Source organism: Microcebus murinus, chromosome 7 (genome assembly GCF_040939455.1).
Source record: "Microcebus murinus isolate Inina chromosome 7, M.murinus_Inina_mat1.0, whole genome shotgun sequence".
NCBI classification, from domain to species: domain Eukaryota; kingdom Metazoa; phylum Chordata; class Mammalia; order Primates; family Cheirogaleidae; genus Microcebus; species Microcebus murinus.
Window position 1 is genome coordinate 107,330,006 of NC_134110.1, and position 16,573 is coordinate 107,346,578.

The 16,573-nt window shown below is 40.1% G+C and overlaps 1 protein-coding gene across 4 annotated transcripts in view; it reads right to left on the reverse strand.

Annotated features, from left to right (window-relative positions):
- SPIDR (scaffold protein involved in DNA repair) overlaps positions 1-16,573 on the reverse strand; it is a 484,225-nt gene that overhangs the window by 283,966 nt on the left and 183,686 nt on the right. For all 4 annotated transcript variants that reach the window (XM_076005324.1, XM_012790018.2, XM_076005325.1 and 1 more), the window contains one exon: positions 7,101-7,351. In XM_076005324.1, the coding sequence (XP_075861439.1) occupies positions 7,101-7,351 (251 nt within the window). The remainder of the gene's footprint in view (positions 1-7,100; positions 7,352-16,573) is intronic.

Sequence of the window (16,573 nt, forward strand, 5' to 3'; positions counted from 1 at the left end):
TATCACCAGCTATATGCTGGCACCTAGCACTTTGCTAAATACCACAGACACAAAAATAGTCATGAGCTACCCCATGGGGTGCAGGAGGGCTCACAGTGGGTTCAACAGATGGGGCAATAGATAAGTGTATAGTGGGTTCAGAGTTCCAGTCAAGAATAAACTTGCCAAACTGTTGATAAGTAGAATACTCAAATAAGCATTTAAGTATGGGTCTCTTATTTGGACTCTAGTGACATTTGAGAATCAATCACAAACGCAGAGCAAATATACCAACATGATAAAAAAAACAAATTTCCATATATGGCAGGAAGACAATTCATAGCAATGGACATACAGGTATTTCACAAGAACCCTTACCTATCAATAAACATATATATTCATTGATGTGTATGTGTACATATACACGTTTTTATAAATGTATGAAAGTATATATGCATTACAAATATATACATACATACATAAATTAATAAATAGAGAGAGAGAGAGAGAGAGAGAGAGAGAGAGAGAGAGAGAGAGAGAAGTCAGCAGTTCCTAACACATCTATAATCTCAAGAGAACTCCAAATCAATTGTTAATCACCATTATGGCTACATGTTACATAATTTATCAATGTATTTTCTCATAAGTTTATTATCTCATTACCAGTTAACTCATAATTTTACTACATTATCTTGTTTTAGTGAACTAATAATCCTTTGAGGTAGAAAGAACAGATATCAATACCTATTGCACAGATGATAACATCACAGAGTTTAGAGAGAGGGTAAGGCACTTCAATATTACATAACCAGCCAGATGAGAAACAAGCTGTTAAAACCAGAAAGGACTTACCACAGTGCCTGGCAATTAGCAAACCTTCAAGAAGTGCCCATGATTGCTGTTACTGTTTTTGTTATGGTTTTTACTTACACCCCATGCTCTTTCCACCATGATTAAAAGGTTTTATTTTAACAAATATATTATATTATCACTACTACCTACCGTGTTTCCCTGAAAATAAGACAGGATCTTATATTTATTTTTCCTCAAGAAGACACCCTAGGGCTTATTTTCAGGGGATGTGTTATTTTTTTTTTAAGTACAGTAGGACAATCTACATTTATTCAAATATAGTTAAGTCGTCTTCTTCTGGAACATCATCATAACTCTCCAAACCCCGAATTCCATCCTGAATTTCCTGCGACTCTATTTCCTTTAGAACCATTGGCACCAATCTCTCAAGTTGAGTGATAGAGCTCTCATGGGGCAGATGAGAAGGGCTGCTCGTCTTCTTTACCGCTCCTCGACGAAACGCATGGGTTGTGCAGATACATTTCATAGCCATGCCCATGACTAGGTCTTATTTTCGGGGTAGGCCTTATATTGCACGAATGCTTAGAAATCCTGTTAGGGCTTATTTTATGGGTAGGTCTTATTTTCAGGGAAACATAGTAGTATGTTTTCCTATAGGCAGTAATTATTTCTGAATGTGTGTGTGCGTATGTATAGTATATATAACAGAAACATTTTTTAAAAAACACCTCATACTCAGAAATATGCCAAAGAACCTCTGCTTTACGTATATGTCTAACCTCTACTTAATGGTAAGCCCTTCTTTATATCATTCTGTTTACATGAAATAACTCCTTTATACTCCTCTAGAAAACACTATGAAGTAGGTACTACTATTATCCCCACTTTACAGATGACAAGCTGATGCAGTGAGACATTAACACCTGCCCAAGTGAAATGTCTAATGAGTGGCACAGCTGGGCACACACCCAGGTATCTGGCTCCAGAGTCCACACTCTTAGTTGACAATATACAGACCACGTCTGAAAGAATAGTTTTTAAAATGATATTCATAATACAATACATACAAGAAAAAGGCAAAACACTATATTCTTTGCATAATTATCTAGATTAGATAGATAATTCATTGCCAAATGTTGTTTTTCAGTGCTATACCTTTACAGAGGATAAAAGCAAAATAGAATTTGAAAATGGTATCTGGTTAAGGTCAAGCCTAGAACCCCAGAAGAAAACTATAGGAATTTCAAGATGAGAGGTAAAAGCAAGAATAAACATGAGCACAAGAGTTCTCTATACCTGAAGAGTACCTGGAGCCCCTCAGATAAAATCTGCATCTCCAGCTCAGTTTGGGTTTTGGGGTCTATCCTGCTGGGAATTTGGGCCAGATGCACTTGAATTTAAGAATAGAAAAAACACATTCTCTAATCGATAATCCCATTTCTAGTAAAAACTTATCTAACATTAAAAAACAAAAGTCATATAGGAGGTTCAGGAAGTTCGCCATCCACACCCATATCAACTCTTTACTGTGGCCAAGCCAAGTTATTCACAGACTACGTCCAGAACTCCAATGGAATGAAAATATGAATTCATGGAGAAAGTTAAGATATCCTAATATCTTTTCTACAAAATTAACAGATTGGTAACCTATCTCAAAAGATTACTGGCATCAATTCAACATTGGTAAACATTTCCATAAAATCAATATGGAGAAGAGAATAATAATAAAGATTAAAAATATTCTAACTCATTTCCAGTCAAAATACTCATTAAAGGCCAGATATGGTGGCTCATGCCTATAATCCTAGCACTTTGGGAGACTGAGGCAGGAGGATTGCTTGAGCTCAAGAAGCTTGAAGTTGAGTGAGCTATGATCACACCACTGCACTCTAGCCCAGGCAACAGTGTGGGACCCTGTTTCAAAAAAAGAAAAAACAAATACTCATTAAAATGTTTTAAATAGGCTATACCACTAGGTAAAGAAAAAATAATTAAAATGACTAGTATAATGCTTTCAACTTTTGCTTTCTGTTAGATATAATAGATACTGTGAAAATAACTCGATCATAAGACTGGGGAGATACGGCTTTATTATTAACAGCACACTTAAATATCTAAGCAATTTTGCATTGGCTTTTATTTAGTTATGCCTCAAACAATGCCATGAATCAAAAAGATGAAAAGAAAAAAGAAAAAGCCCAAAGAGATTGAGTTACATTTCCCATGGAGCAAACCAGAGGGAAAAGCCAATGTACTCCAGCCTTGAAATGCCAACTGTCTCTTCTTGATCCCAGCCAGCTGGCCATTGTCAGGTAAAAATAATTCTTTTAACCACTGCTCTACTTATGCTAGATAATGGAAGTCTATTTCTTATACCCACCTTTTCCCCTAGCAATAGTTTATTTCTCAGGCCCCTATATCCCTCTGTGACAGAAACTGGATATCTTTTACCATGAGCATTATCAGGATGTCTGTATTTCAGCATTTTGATAACAAAGAGTTCATTTCAACAAGCAAAGGTTTAATGCAGCACTGGTTCTCAGTCGCTGTTATATAAGAAATTTTCTCAACTCTCTAGAAGCATGACTCTCCAGTACTTTCATTACCAAACAGCCTATATGCCAAAATATGTTATTTTTCCCTTTGCTTCAGAAGGAGGTCAGCAAATCACCATTCCTTCACCAAGGGGGTACAGGTGGCCACAGCCCTTTCTAGTCAGTTTAGTAAAACAAAGTCTTCCAGTTTGAAGGCCTGAGACTGACAACCCTAAGCACACCAATTTCATTGTTAATATTTAAACACAGTAACTTTAAAAGAGTGGGCATAAAATAGACCTCCTTAGTTTGTGTTAGAAATCACAAGAAGAAAGCTATTATTTACATATTATTGGAGCTGCTTCAGCCACTTCTATGAATGAATGTTTCCTTATTTTTTTTTTTTTGGATACAGTCTTGCTCTGTCACCCAGGCTGGGGTGCAGTGGTGTCAGCCTAGCTCACAGCAACCTCAAACTCCTGACCTCAAGCAATCCTCTCACCTCGGCCTCTCAGAGTGCCAAGTTTAGAGGCATAAGCCACAGCACTCGGCCTTCACCTTCTTTTGACTCCCATGCAGTGGCCTTTAGTCACAGTGCTGTGTTCTCTCCCCTGCTCTCTCATGGGAAGGCCTGGCTGTTTACTGCAGTTTTCCAGACCATCGCGCACACTCACTCACACTCCAGCCCACCCAGCCCCGGGAGGGAACTCCCTAGCACTGTCTGGGTATCTTCAGAGGCCACCTCTCCTGGTCAGCCAGGCTCCAAGATTATGTCCTCCACCCACCCACAACCCCCAATCCCCAGGTCATTCTCTGATCTTGAAGTTACAAACTGTCTCCCCTATTAGCTCAACTCTAAGCACCCATCATCCTTACTGTTCCAGCTCGTCTCCTCTAGCAGCCTGACTCTACACGGGTTGACAACCTCTCCCTAAGGCCTGGCTGGTTGGTCCTACCCTACCTCACTATGCTCCACACCCTGCATGGTCTCATTTCTACTCAGGCCAGCTTGGGCTTCACAGGCCATTACAACTTCTCTCTCGGAACTCCTGTTAACTCTTTTCCAATGTGCCCCTGGGCGATTCCCATGCTCTGCCTGCTCTGTAAGTGCAGCCCCAGGGTTGAATCCACACTGGCTGGTGGGTTTCAAACTCAATCCATGACCACTGCTCCCAACAGGATCTCATCCTGTCACACAACTGGAAGCACTTCCCCATCCATTCACCCCCCCTCATATGCCTGGGTCACATACCCTCTCCTCAAACATCCCTCTTTATCCTTCCTATCAGCTGATGAGTGAACTTCCCATTTCACTGAAATAGAACTTGTCAGAAGGAACCCACTCCCCAGCCACGCATAGATTCATGCCTGAACCTGCAAGGACTCTGCTCATGCTCCTGGCCAGGGCACCATCACTCATGACCTTCCTCCCACGTCAGAGACAGCTCCATCAGTTGTCCTCTCCCTCCTCAACCTCAGCAGTCTCCCCTTTTCTCCTAGACCTTTCCCATCAATATACAAAAAGTGAAATTTCTCCCTCAAGAAAAAAAACCTCGACTTTCCCATTTCCTTCCAACTAGTACCTTGTTGACCTGCTCCCCTTAAAGCCAAACTCCTCCAGAGTTCCATCCGTGCTGTCTCCAGTTTCCCCCTTCCCTCCTCTCTTGAATGCACAGCAGTCTGCTCTGCCTGGCCACTCCACTAAGACAGTGCTACACTCCACCTGTCACCATGGAATCTCAGGGGTCAGCCTGAGCAGCATCCCTCACAGTGAGTCACCCTCTCTCCTCACTTGCCTCCAGGATATCACACCCACCTTGGTTTGCATCCCCCTCAGCAGCCTCTTCCTCCACACCTTGAGCTCTGTAGAACACCCAGGGCTTGGGCCTCGGACAGATACTCCTCTTGCTCTGCACTGCATCCCCCATGACCTCAACTAGCCCATGCTTTAACACCATCTGGACACCAAAGCGTACAAATTCACTCCCTAGCACTAGGTCTGCCTGTGGATTCCAGACTCATGTTCCTCCTCAGATATATGATGTCTAACTGAAAATATTTGTTCAAAAGCCTGTGACTTTCATACTAAAGAAACAAAAATGAAAGTGTCCACTCCCCTGCACAGCCCTGCTGCCTCAGCATAGGATAGGGCACTCCATGCTTCCTGCTGCTCAGCACCCCACCTCAGGGGCTTCCCTGTGCCCGTATAAAATGGAAATGCCCCCTCTCACCTCAGGCTCCTCTGTCCTCCCTTTCTGCTTTTTCTCCATAAAGCTTATCTCCTTTGCCATCACATCTTCTTTAATTCTTATCAGCCTTCCCCTGGACACAGGTGTGGGCTCTGATCACCTTTGTTCACTCCTGTGCCTGACACAGTGCTTGGCATGTGACGCCCTTGCGAGGGCTGGGGGCATGACTTCCTGTAATTGTGTGGCATTACTTCCACCAAAAAGGACATGCTAATCCCTTTGATGGGTTTCCTTTCCTTTCTCCCCAGAGACTGGTACAAACCACCACCATTCTCTCTTGAGGACTCAACTTCTTCACTTTGGGCATAAGTCCTTACATCTTATTTCATGAAAAAAAAAATAATTCTGGAGTGAACAGGCATGAATTGACTCACTGTGCTCCACCTGTCCAACCAGATTCAGCCACATCCTCAGGCCCTTCCCTTCACTTGTGTGCCTAAGCTGGATCTCCCTCCCCCTCCTCCTCCAGGACAATGACAGACACAGGATCCCAACCTCTCTGTCCTACTGGCACCCCCACTATTCTCAAAGTCTGTCTCTCCTACTCGCTACACCCTCTCTAAAGCTGCATCCCTTTCAGGCCAGCAGCAATCCTAGAGAGAAGGAGCAAAGCCTCCTGCCTGGGCCCCAAATCCCACAAAGGAAACTCGGGCCCCACTTCTTGAGCCACATGCTACTTCGGCCCTGGCCCACTGGCCCACTGACACTGCCCAGGCTCTCTTCAGTGCACACAAGGCTTGCCTTCTCTTGAAGTGAAATCCAAAACCTATGCTCTTCATTACCATGTTTACTCTTTCTACCGAAACTCCTTTTCCCTGAAATTCTCTACAACTTTGCTTTTGTGGCACTGCTTCTCACAGGCTATCTTGTTTTCATTGGGTTTTTGGTTGGTGTTGTTTTGATCTTATTTAGAGAACAAAGAGACTTTGTATTACACAGGGCAAGGATGATTCCTTGGCCACCAGGCCCAGCCCCTGACACTCTAGTGACAAGGACATTCCTCCTCTGTGGTGCTCCACAGGCACACCAGCTGTTTCTTGTCTAGAAGGCTTTCCTCTCTCATACTTCTTTATATTTGCAAGTGTTGCCCAGGCTCTCTCGCCATATTTGTGAAAGTAATCTGACATGGTTTACATTTCCCTTTTTAGACTATAAGTTACTCACGAACAGAACTCTATAATTTACTCACAAACAGTTCACTCAAGCGAACTCTGGTTCACTTGCCTCTATTGTCTAAGACAGCACCTGAAACACTGATGCGTGAAAAATTTGACAAGAAGTCACCATTAAGAAAAATAGTCATGTAAGCTGGTCATGACTCAGTCCCTGAGTGCTCAGCTTGGATGGACAGTTCCATAAATCAGTTCTAGAACTCAGGACTTCAATAATTGTTTATCAAAATTACAATTCTCTTATGCTAATTTTCTTTCCCAAATAAACAAGTATTTTTAAATTAACATTTTAGATATTTGGGTTTATGAAGAAAGAAAAGTTGAAAAAAGTATTTAAAAAGGCATAACTTAACCTTAAAAGCTTCTTCTTCTTTGCTGAATTTTCTGGAGTCCTAGGAAACGTAGCTGTCCATTTCTGGGGGGTATATATGACGATTTCCGCCGATTCTGCCCTTGGGTCTGTCAGTCTCTCCACACCCTGTCTCGCATCTGATCCAGACTCTGTGAGTTTGTGAGGGGATTCTGAATCAATGACTAGGGTATTTTCTGAGTCATCATCTTTTTCACTATCTGATGAATATTCCAAAATTTCTGTAGAAATTGGCTGAAAAAAAATTAAGAGAAATGCAATTAAATATGGGGAATTCTTTATTCAAGTCCAAATTTACATATGCCTATCATTCTATTTCCTTATGATATTATATTAATTGAAATAGCTTTTTAAATACAGTATCTGTAGCTCAAACTTCTGTTTTAACACAAAATCCAAAAGTACCCAAGACAAAGACAAGAAGAGGTTAAACCAATTGTAAGCTAGGCATTATCTCGTGGGATCCACTGAAATCAGTACAAATATTTCAATCTTCTTTCCGCAAACTAAAAGTGCCACATATATAGGCAGCCTCTAAAAAACAACTAATCATACTAATCTGAAAGGCTGATGACAGTCACTGTAATCTGACACCTATTAGAAAAAAGTATTTCTCAGATTTTGAAATGTAATGTGGAACTAAATAATATTCACTATTTGTTATAAACCAAACATAAAAAAATTGCCTCTCCAGGTACAAACCATTTAATTTACCAAAAGAATGTCCAAAGCTAAAGACAAAAACTTGACTTTTTAAGCAAAATTCTAATATAATATTTTCCAGAAACTAGTATGAAATTGCAAATATCGATAGGAACTATTTAAGAATATGAATCACTGTCTCTTTCCCCTAACATTTCCTAAAATGTTTCTCTTTCTCCTAGTCAAATTTCTAAACTTCCTAAATAAGTTTTTGAAAATTGAATTATAAAACAAGAATTCATAACACATGACCAATCCTGAAGAGAAGAATCAAAAGATTCTTTCTTATGTTTTCTGTCTTTGCCTAGACACACTAAAACTTCTAAGTGTGATAGGATTTTCTTTTCCCATAACTTGGTTTTATAGGTCAGTTCCATGTTGATCTAGTGTCAGCAACAATTATTCCTTCAATAGTCTAATCTCCCAGTGTATTAGCAGCCCCATCTAATTTAGTGCCCTGGTGTTGCACAAATAGCACTAGAGTTCTCATCATTTGCTAATCTACATAAAATAAGAGACCTTTTCTGAGGATTATATGGTTAAATCGTTTTTATGAGTCTTAATTAAAAAAGACATCATCCATCCCCATACCTCCTCAAGCTAGTCACCTTCTATTAGGCACACTGAAAATAAGAAAAAGTGAATGACTAAATTTCTAAAGTAAATGAAGAGCTTAGTTCTACCACCTTCCTCCCCATTTCAGCTTTGTGCCTAAATCACTGCAGGTATCTGCTAACCCATTAATAGGCATTTGGGCACATATTTTCCCGTAAGACAGCTTCTGAATAAATATTAAAAATGAGCCACCAAAGAACCAGAGCAATTTAGACTGAAAATGAAGGTCTTTGACACTGAAAACTTTTATATGTTATTTAAGAATATATCTAAATAATTAAATAATTTCATCTTTTTTTTATTATGTCTTTTCTTTAGTAGCCAAAACTTTTGCACTTCATTCTAGAAGTTCTCTCAACCTGAGCACTACTGCCATTCGGGGCTGGGTCAGGCGGTGGGGCTGTCCTGTGCACTGTGGGGTGTGTAGCAGCATCCCCAGGCTCGACCCACTAGATAACGGGAGCACCTGCCCCACCAGTCACAGCAACTCAAAAATGTCTCCAGATGATGCCAAATGTTCCCTGAGGGGCAAATTATGTCCACCTGAGAACCACTGTCTAAGAAATAAGTCAACAAATAACCAGCCTACAGGTGGCCTGGGCTGGAGACTTGCATGCAAAGAGATTCACACTGCTTCGTGAGGCTGGGGAGGCCAGGCCTAAATAGTTATAAAACATCATGATAAAAGTATTATAATAGAGGTATTGCTTGGGCACCAAGGAGAACACATAAGAGCAGTGACAAAGCCAGGTTGAGCATAAGTAAAGAGAAGAGTTAATGCATCAGAAAAGGTTTGCTTCCCAGGATCTGCCACCTGAAGCTGAATGCTAAGTGTGAGTTAATCAGGCAGAGAGAAGAGGAAGAACATTCCAGGGAGAAGAAGTAAGGTGACCAAGAATATAAGATCAGGTATTCCGAGGCAGTGGGGAGCCACTGGCAGCTTTAAATGAGGAGTAACAACATCAGATGTTAATGTACAATGATCATCCACACAACATTCTGAAGAACAGACTATAATATAGGAGAGGAAGGGCCCATGCTAGCAGAGAGAGAAGGCAGCTAGCTAGAGGGCTCTTCTATCATCATTGCAAGAGGAATAAAGAAGTGGACTTGAAAAAAAATGAGGAAAATGATGCAGCAACACTTGAGGACCAAATTCAGTATCAGAGGAAACACATCTAGGGAGAGTTTCTAATACTGAATTTGGTTTTGATATGGCAATGTTGTGATGCCTATGGTATAGCTGGAGTAACAGTGACCAATAGGCAGAGGCTTCATGGGTCTAGAGTTTTAAGAGAGTAATGTGGGATGGAGATACAGCTTCAGGAACCCTAAGAAAAGAAACAGTGTGTGAAGGCATGAGCGTCAGAGAAGAATGTATAAAGAAAGTATGTACGGCGGCGAGCGGCGTCAGAGCTTGGAGGGGGGTTCACGGCTTCTGGCGGGTGGCGGTGTAGGAGGCGAGAGCTTGTTTAGCCCGTGTCGCTTCTGTCCCGGGAACTGGGCGGAGAGTGAGGGCACGAGGGTCGCTTTCGGGGGCTGCTGCCTTCCATGTACACGTCGTCGAGAGGAGCGCAGCCCGGACTCTCCAGCAACCCCTCGGGCTCCTTTTCCTCACGTCTGGAGGCGGCGGCGGCCACCGAGACAGCATCGCACCTTCCCCCACCCTTTTCCCTCATCCCCGCCCAGAAGGGCCGGGTCTGCGCCCCACCCCCGCCGTCCGCCCGCTGCGCCGCCGCCATGTCGGCGCAGGCCCAGATGCGCGCGACGCTGGACCAGCTGACGGGCACCTCCGGGACGGGCCCTGGTGGTGGCAACCGCCTGTGTGCCACTGAAAATCGTGCCGATGCCTGGCATACTGCATAAATGGAAGCAGGGTACCGCGTGAGTTGAAACATTGGTCACACTATATAAAGTTTGTATATGTGAATCAGTGTAACTCATACCCATATAACTGGGGGTCTGACTGTATTTGGATTTTTCTGATAAGGCATCATGGGCTAAGGAAAAGAGCACTGGGCTGAGACTCAGGAGACCTGGTTTCTAGCCCCAGCTGTACCTCTAATTATAAACTTGGCTGTGAACCACGTACTACAGATGTTTGACCTACTTGACTCAACATGAAAAGAATTTAACCAGCTGCCCTTGATGAATCTTTTGTCATGTCTCCTGAATATGCCTTCACAGTTGTTGATCACATAGCATGGTCATCCACTCACAGCTTAAAAAAATACAGGGAGCATCGGAGAGAATGGGTTCAATGTATCTATGCCTGCCTACTTCAATCTGCAAGGGAGTGTCAGAAAGGCCCCGCTTTCGCCGAGCCGAGATACTACTGGTCAGCGAATCAAATTCAGTGATGACAGAGTGTGCAAGAGTCACCTTCTCAACTGTTGCCCCCATGATGTCCTTTCTGGAACTAACATGATGAAGTTTGAAATTGATGATATCGTGAATTACATAAAAAACAGTTAAGACAAGCTCTTCAGAAGGCACCTTCAGAAAAGACTCTGGAAGAAAAATCTCTACCGTTTGTCAGCCTAATTAACAAGATACTGTTGTATGTAAAGATAAGATTAAGTTATGAACTTCTTGCAGAATTTAAACAGAGTTTTGAGTTGTGAACCTCTTGCAGAATTTAAGCAGATTTTTAAGGACTAGCTAAAGGACTTTGTGAGACTCCAGAGTTGTCACAGAGTGGTATCCTTAAGAACTTGAAAACCAGCCGGGCATGGTGGCTCACGCCTGTAATCCTAGCACTCTGGGAGGCCGAGGCGGGCGGATTGCTCGAGGTCAGGAGTTCAAAACCAGCCTGAGCCAGAATGAGACCCCCGTCTCTACTAAAAATAGAAAGAAATTAATTGGCCAACTAAAAATATATAGAAAAAATTAGCCAGGCATGGTGGCCATATACCTGTAGTGCCAGCTACTCAGGAGGCTGAGGCAGCAGGATTGCTTGAGCCCAGGAGTTTGAGGTTGCTGTGAGCTAGGCTGACGCCACGGCACTCACTCTAGCCTGGGCAACAAAGCGAGACTCTGTCTCAAAAAAAACAAAAAACAAAAAAAAAAATTTGGAAACCATACATTGTGTGATTTCCTCATGAAAAAAGCACTGTTTATAACAGTTCACCCTGTGTACAAATGGTTTGTAATTACAGAGCTATGACTTCTTTAGCAACCAATCCCTATAGAATAAATGCTTTTCTAGGACACAGTCTAATAGTTGACAGCTCTTTATATTGAAGATGTCTGTTTCTTTTCTTTTTACATATTACATGAAGAATGAAAATAACTAAATTATAACTGCTAATTTTATAATACTTTTTCTTTGTTGTATGTCTGAAGGTTGCCCTTTAGTTTCCCTGACCTTGTTCGTGTGATCTGTCACTTCCTAGCAGAATATGACTTACTGATACTCTACATTATTTAGCAAAAGAGTAACATAGAAGCCTGGTGTGGTAGCTTGTGCCTCTAGTCTCAGCTACTCAGGAAACTGAGGCTAGAGGATTGCTTGAGCTCAGGAGTTTGAGTCCAGCTTGGGCAACTTACTGAGACCCCCATCTCTTAAAAAAGTAAATATAAAAGGATATACACAAATGTATTCCCTAGCTATTTTTATTATAAAGAGGTTGGACTTTATATCAAGCACTTGGAGATGGAGAGTGTGATTTCTAAAACTTGTATTCATAATTGACATTTAGTATGGACTTTCTTTCATACTGAATGAAATTCAGTTTCATTTTCATTTCAAAAATGTTCCTGTAGCATTTTACCTTTGTTAGTCTGGCATAACTAATTCTTAATTAGCTTAAGATGAACAGAATCAAAATAATTAGATTTTTGGCTAATTATTTTTATAAGAAATATAGATATTTCTTATAGCTTAGGCAGTTACTATACTTCAAAGACTTGGATTATTTTCCTATTCATCTAGAATATTTTCTTATTCTACTAGTCCCACTCTTTTCCTCCTTTTGACAGACTTGGTTTCTCCGTTTTATTCATTGTGCAGACAGTAAGCAGCATCCCCTTTCAGATTTAGCAAAACAAAAAAACCTAAGCTGACTTATTTTTTCCGTCCCCAATACGTTGTTTGTGGTGCATATCTTCCCTGAGGAAAGATAAAGATATTGAAGTGCTTTTAAATATCTTTCCTAGTAGTTGTGATTTGGGAAAAAGTATATGATTGTATTAATATATCTAAAGCATTAAATCTAAAGCCAAAGATGTAATAAGCTTGAAATTAAAATCTGCAGACATGGAAAAAAAAAAAAAAAAAAGAAAGTATGTAAAAGTAAAAAGAAAAGGTCCAGGTTGGAATCTTGGGAATACCATCAACATTCAAGGTGCCTTCAGATAAGAAGAGACAGAAAAGTGTATCGGATTTGGCAAAAAATAGATTGTACAGATACAAGAGAATCCATGGGACCTTGGTAAGAATATGCCTTAAAGAATAAATGGAAGGTGAAGTGAAAATAGAGACCTGATAATTCTTTTAAGAAGTTTGGATATGCATAATTTATTTTCTTTCACAGAAAGGATGAAATAAAAAAAAAAAAAAAAACTCTTGCTCATCCATAAACAACTGGTGTGACAATGTTGAAATCAAAATCATGATAAATCCAAATAAATTTCCTCAGTGAATAATTAACAGCAATAAGATTGGTAATATTTAACAGCAGCTTAGATAGTAATTTGGAATTTCTCAGCATCTACTCATGACAATAAATTTTAGGTTCTTTTGGTTTAAGCTGTCACTTCTTCAATAAGAACTAGCTAATATTAACATACATGAATACACTGAATGCCTACTACCCACATGCTATCTTTTCTTTCCCCCACATGCTATCTTAACTGCTATAGCAATACAAAGAAATTTTAAAGTCCATTCTTGCTCTTGCATATTTAAAATCAATTTAAAAACTAAAAAAAAAAAACCAAAAAACTAAACTAAACTAAAAACACAAAGCAATTTGTGGACAATTCTCAATGCATTGTGCATACAGAAGTAGAAATGGAGAAAGATCACTTGGGGCAAGTCTTTACCAATGAAGGTGGCATTGGACCCTGACGCTAGCGCCCTGCTCCTTACTAGAGCGTTCCCCGAGGCAATATACTTAACTTCCTTATGTCTTTCTTTCCTCATATTCAAACTGTAGATGCAATAATACCTAACATTAAACATTCAGAAAATGCTAGCTATTCTTTTTAGACCCTATAGTAATTTATACATGTACTTTGATTTTAAATTTTATATTTATTTTTCTGTAACAATTTTTTTCTTGATTTCCAAGAGGATTTCTATATAAAGGACAATGAGGAACATAGCAAATAATGTCTTCTGTAGACAATCAAAAAGACAAATACTCAGCAGAGAAAATCATGTATTCTTTATGTTGTCATTTCTAACAGGAACCAAGGCATAATGAACACCTTTAGGGCAAGAGAACTAGAAGCCGCTCCTCTAACATACTGTATCTTAGAACTCCCCGCAAGCCCATAACTACAGATGAATGTTCAAGGAACTCTCCTTGCATGGACACAGAGAAAACCTAAAGGATCTACAGGCTCACTGGACACCAGCTGTCTTGGCCTGAGCCTGACTGTGAGGAACACTTGTTCCTTCAGAAAGGACAGTATGTCCATGAGTGTGTGCACACAGATGTGCGCACCCCAAGGAGGATGGACGGGAGAGGCAACAGTCAAAGATGGGTCAAATGTGATTGCACTTTCATAGGCTCAACCTAATATTTCATCCCTAAATTGTGGAATCAGATTAATGAGAAAGAAGGGCCATGAGCTTTAGAACAAGACAGACTTATTTTTGATCTCAGCTCAACTATTTAATTATTTTGTGATGCTGGAAAAGTTATTTTATTCCACCATTCCTCAGTTTAATCATCCAAAATAGATAAATTCCTCAAGAAATATTTTAAGAATTAGAGATATAACAAGTACGTGTACCTATCACTTTTTGTCAAATTTTACTATAACACGATACAAAGTTTTTTTTGAGGGGTACAGTTGAAATTTCCTGTATCTCTCTTCACGTGCCTGTTCTCCTGTTCCTCCTCTTCCTCCAAGGTAACACTCTCTCTCCTGAATTTAGAATTTCATTAACATCTTGTTTTTATTCCTTTTTAATCCCACATGTACACAAATGTATAGTATCATCTTTCAAAGACAGAGTAGCTGTAGATCATTAATTTTCATGGCTACACAGTATTCCAGAGTTTGAGTACACCACTTTTTATTTAGGTCATTAAATATGAAATGTCCTATTTCTAATCAAAAGTTTATTATATCTCAAAGAAGCAGTACAATTAATCAAAGTATGTGTCTAAACTATCAACACAGTTTTGCCATCTTAACAGTAGCTTGTTTACACCAACAGTGAAGAAGCCTGGAGAGCAAGTGGTGATGAAATTGCATAAGATATTTTCCACGGCTTGTTGAAAATTGAATGTTTTTCCTTCCAAGAAGGGCTCCAAAGCCTGGAAGAAGTGGTAGTCACTCGGTGCAAGGTCTGGTGAATCTGCTAGAAGACAGAGTTTCCAAGTCCAGCCTCTGTAGTTTGAGTAGCATTGTTTGTATGACATATGGTCAAGTGTTGTCTTGCAAGAGGATTGGCCTGTCGCTTATGACCAATCTTGGCTGATAATCACAAGCATCCACATCACTTCATCCAATTGGTTACAGTAGACATCACTGTAATCGATAGACCAGGTTTCATGAAGCTATAGTGGATAATACCAGTGCTGTGCCACCAAACACACACCATTAGCTTTTTTTTTTTTTGATGAATATTTGGTTTTGGATTGTGTTTCGGCACTTCACCTTTTTGCGACCATTGTGCCAAACACTTGCGGTTGTCAAAAAGAATTCTTTTTCATCACACATAACAATATAGTATAGAAATGATTTGCCTTTATGTTGTGACAGCAAAGAAAGGAAAACTTTGAGATGACTTCTACTCAGACACTCATTTAATTCATATGGAACCCATCTATCCAGCTTCTTTACCTTGCCCATTTGTTTCAAATGGTCCAATATTGTTGGAATAATAACGTCAAACCTTGCTGCAATTCATGCGTAGGTTGAGATGAATTCACTTCCATTACACCTTTCAGCTCATCATTATCCATCTTGGTCTCAGGTCGCTCACGTGATTCATTTTCAAAATTAAAATCACCAGAGCGGAACTTCTCAAACAATTGACATACTGTGTGTTCATTAGCCACATCCTTCCCAAACACTGTTGATATTTTGAGCTGTCTGCACTGCATTGGTTCCACCATGGAGGTCATATTTGAAAATAACACAAATTTTTTACTTATCGCTAATGGGTTTCACAAAAATTGCTCTAAAAATTTTTTGAAAGATAATTACAAGCCAAACCATACATTTGAAAGAATGAGGATGTCCCTTCACAATAAAAATAAAACAAGAAGTGTGAAATGTCAGAGATAGCAACTGTCTAACTTAGTTCTTAAGGAAATTGGACAATTCATACTTAATAATCTAGTATTTATCTATTTCACTGCTGGTAGACACTTAGGATTTTACAAATTTTCACAACATGGCAACACACATGTACTATACTTGCTTCACTGGCTGCATGCATGCTGCTTTCTCTGTGGTGTGTGCCAGCACGGGGTTACTAGATAGTCTGTTCTCCACGTCACCCACAATTGTGAGATTGCTCTGCAGAGACACTGTGCTGACAGACATGCCATCAGCAGTGTCTGAAAGCTGCACCACATCAGCAGCATCACTGAGCAATTTTAAACTTCTAAATTTTTATCTTTCTGGTAGGTATGAAACGAGCAATTTTAAACTTCTAAATTTTTATCTTTCTGGTGGGTATGAAACGGTATTATTCTCATTTCGATTTCCATGTATCCATTATCCATATGGTTGTGCATCACTGCACTTGTTTATTGGCTCTTCACATTTCTTCTTCAGTCAACTGTTTGATCACGCCCTTTACCTACTTCTCTAGTAGGAGAGACAATGAATTTTTTTATCACCTGGATCTATGTGTTACACAGAGAAGATAGTTAGAAAGCTGTTATTAAAATCTAAAAGTGACAGAGGAAGAACCTCTGTCAGTTTTGAATATACAACACTGACATGTTT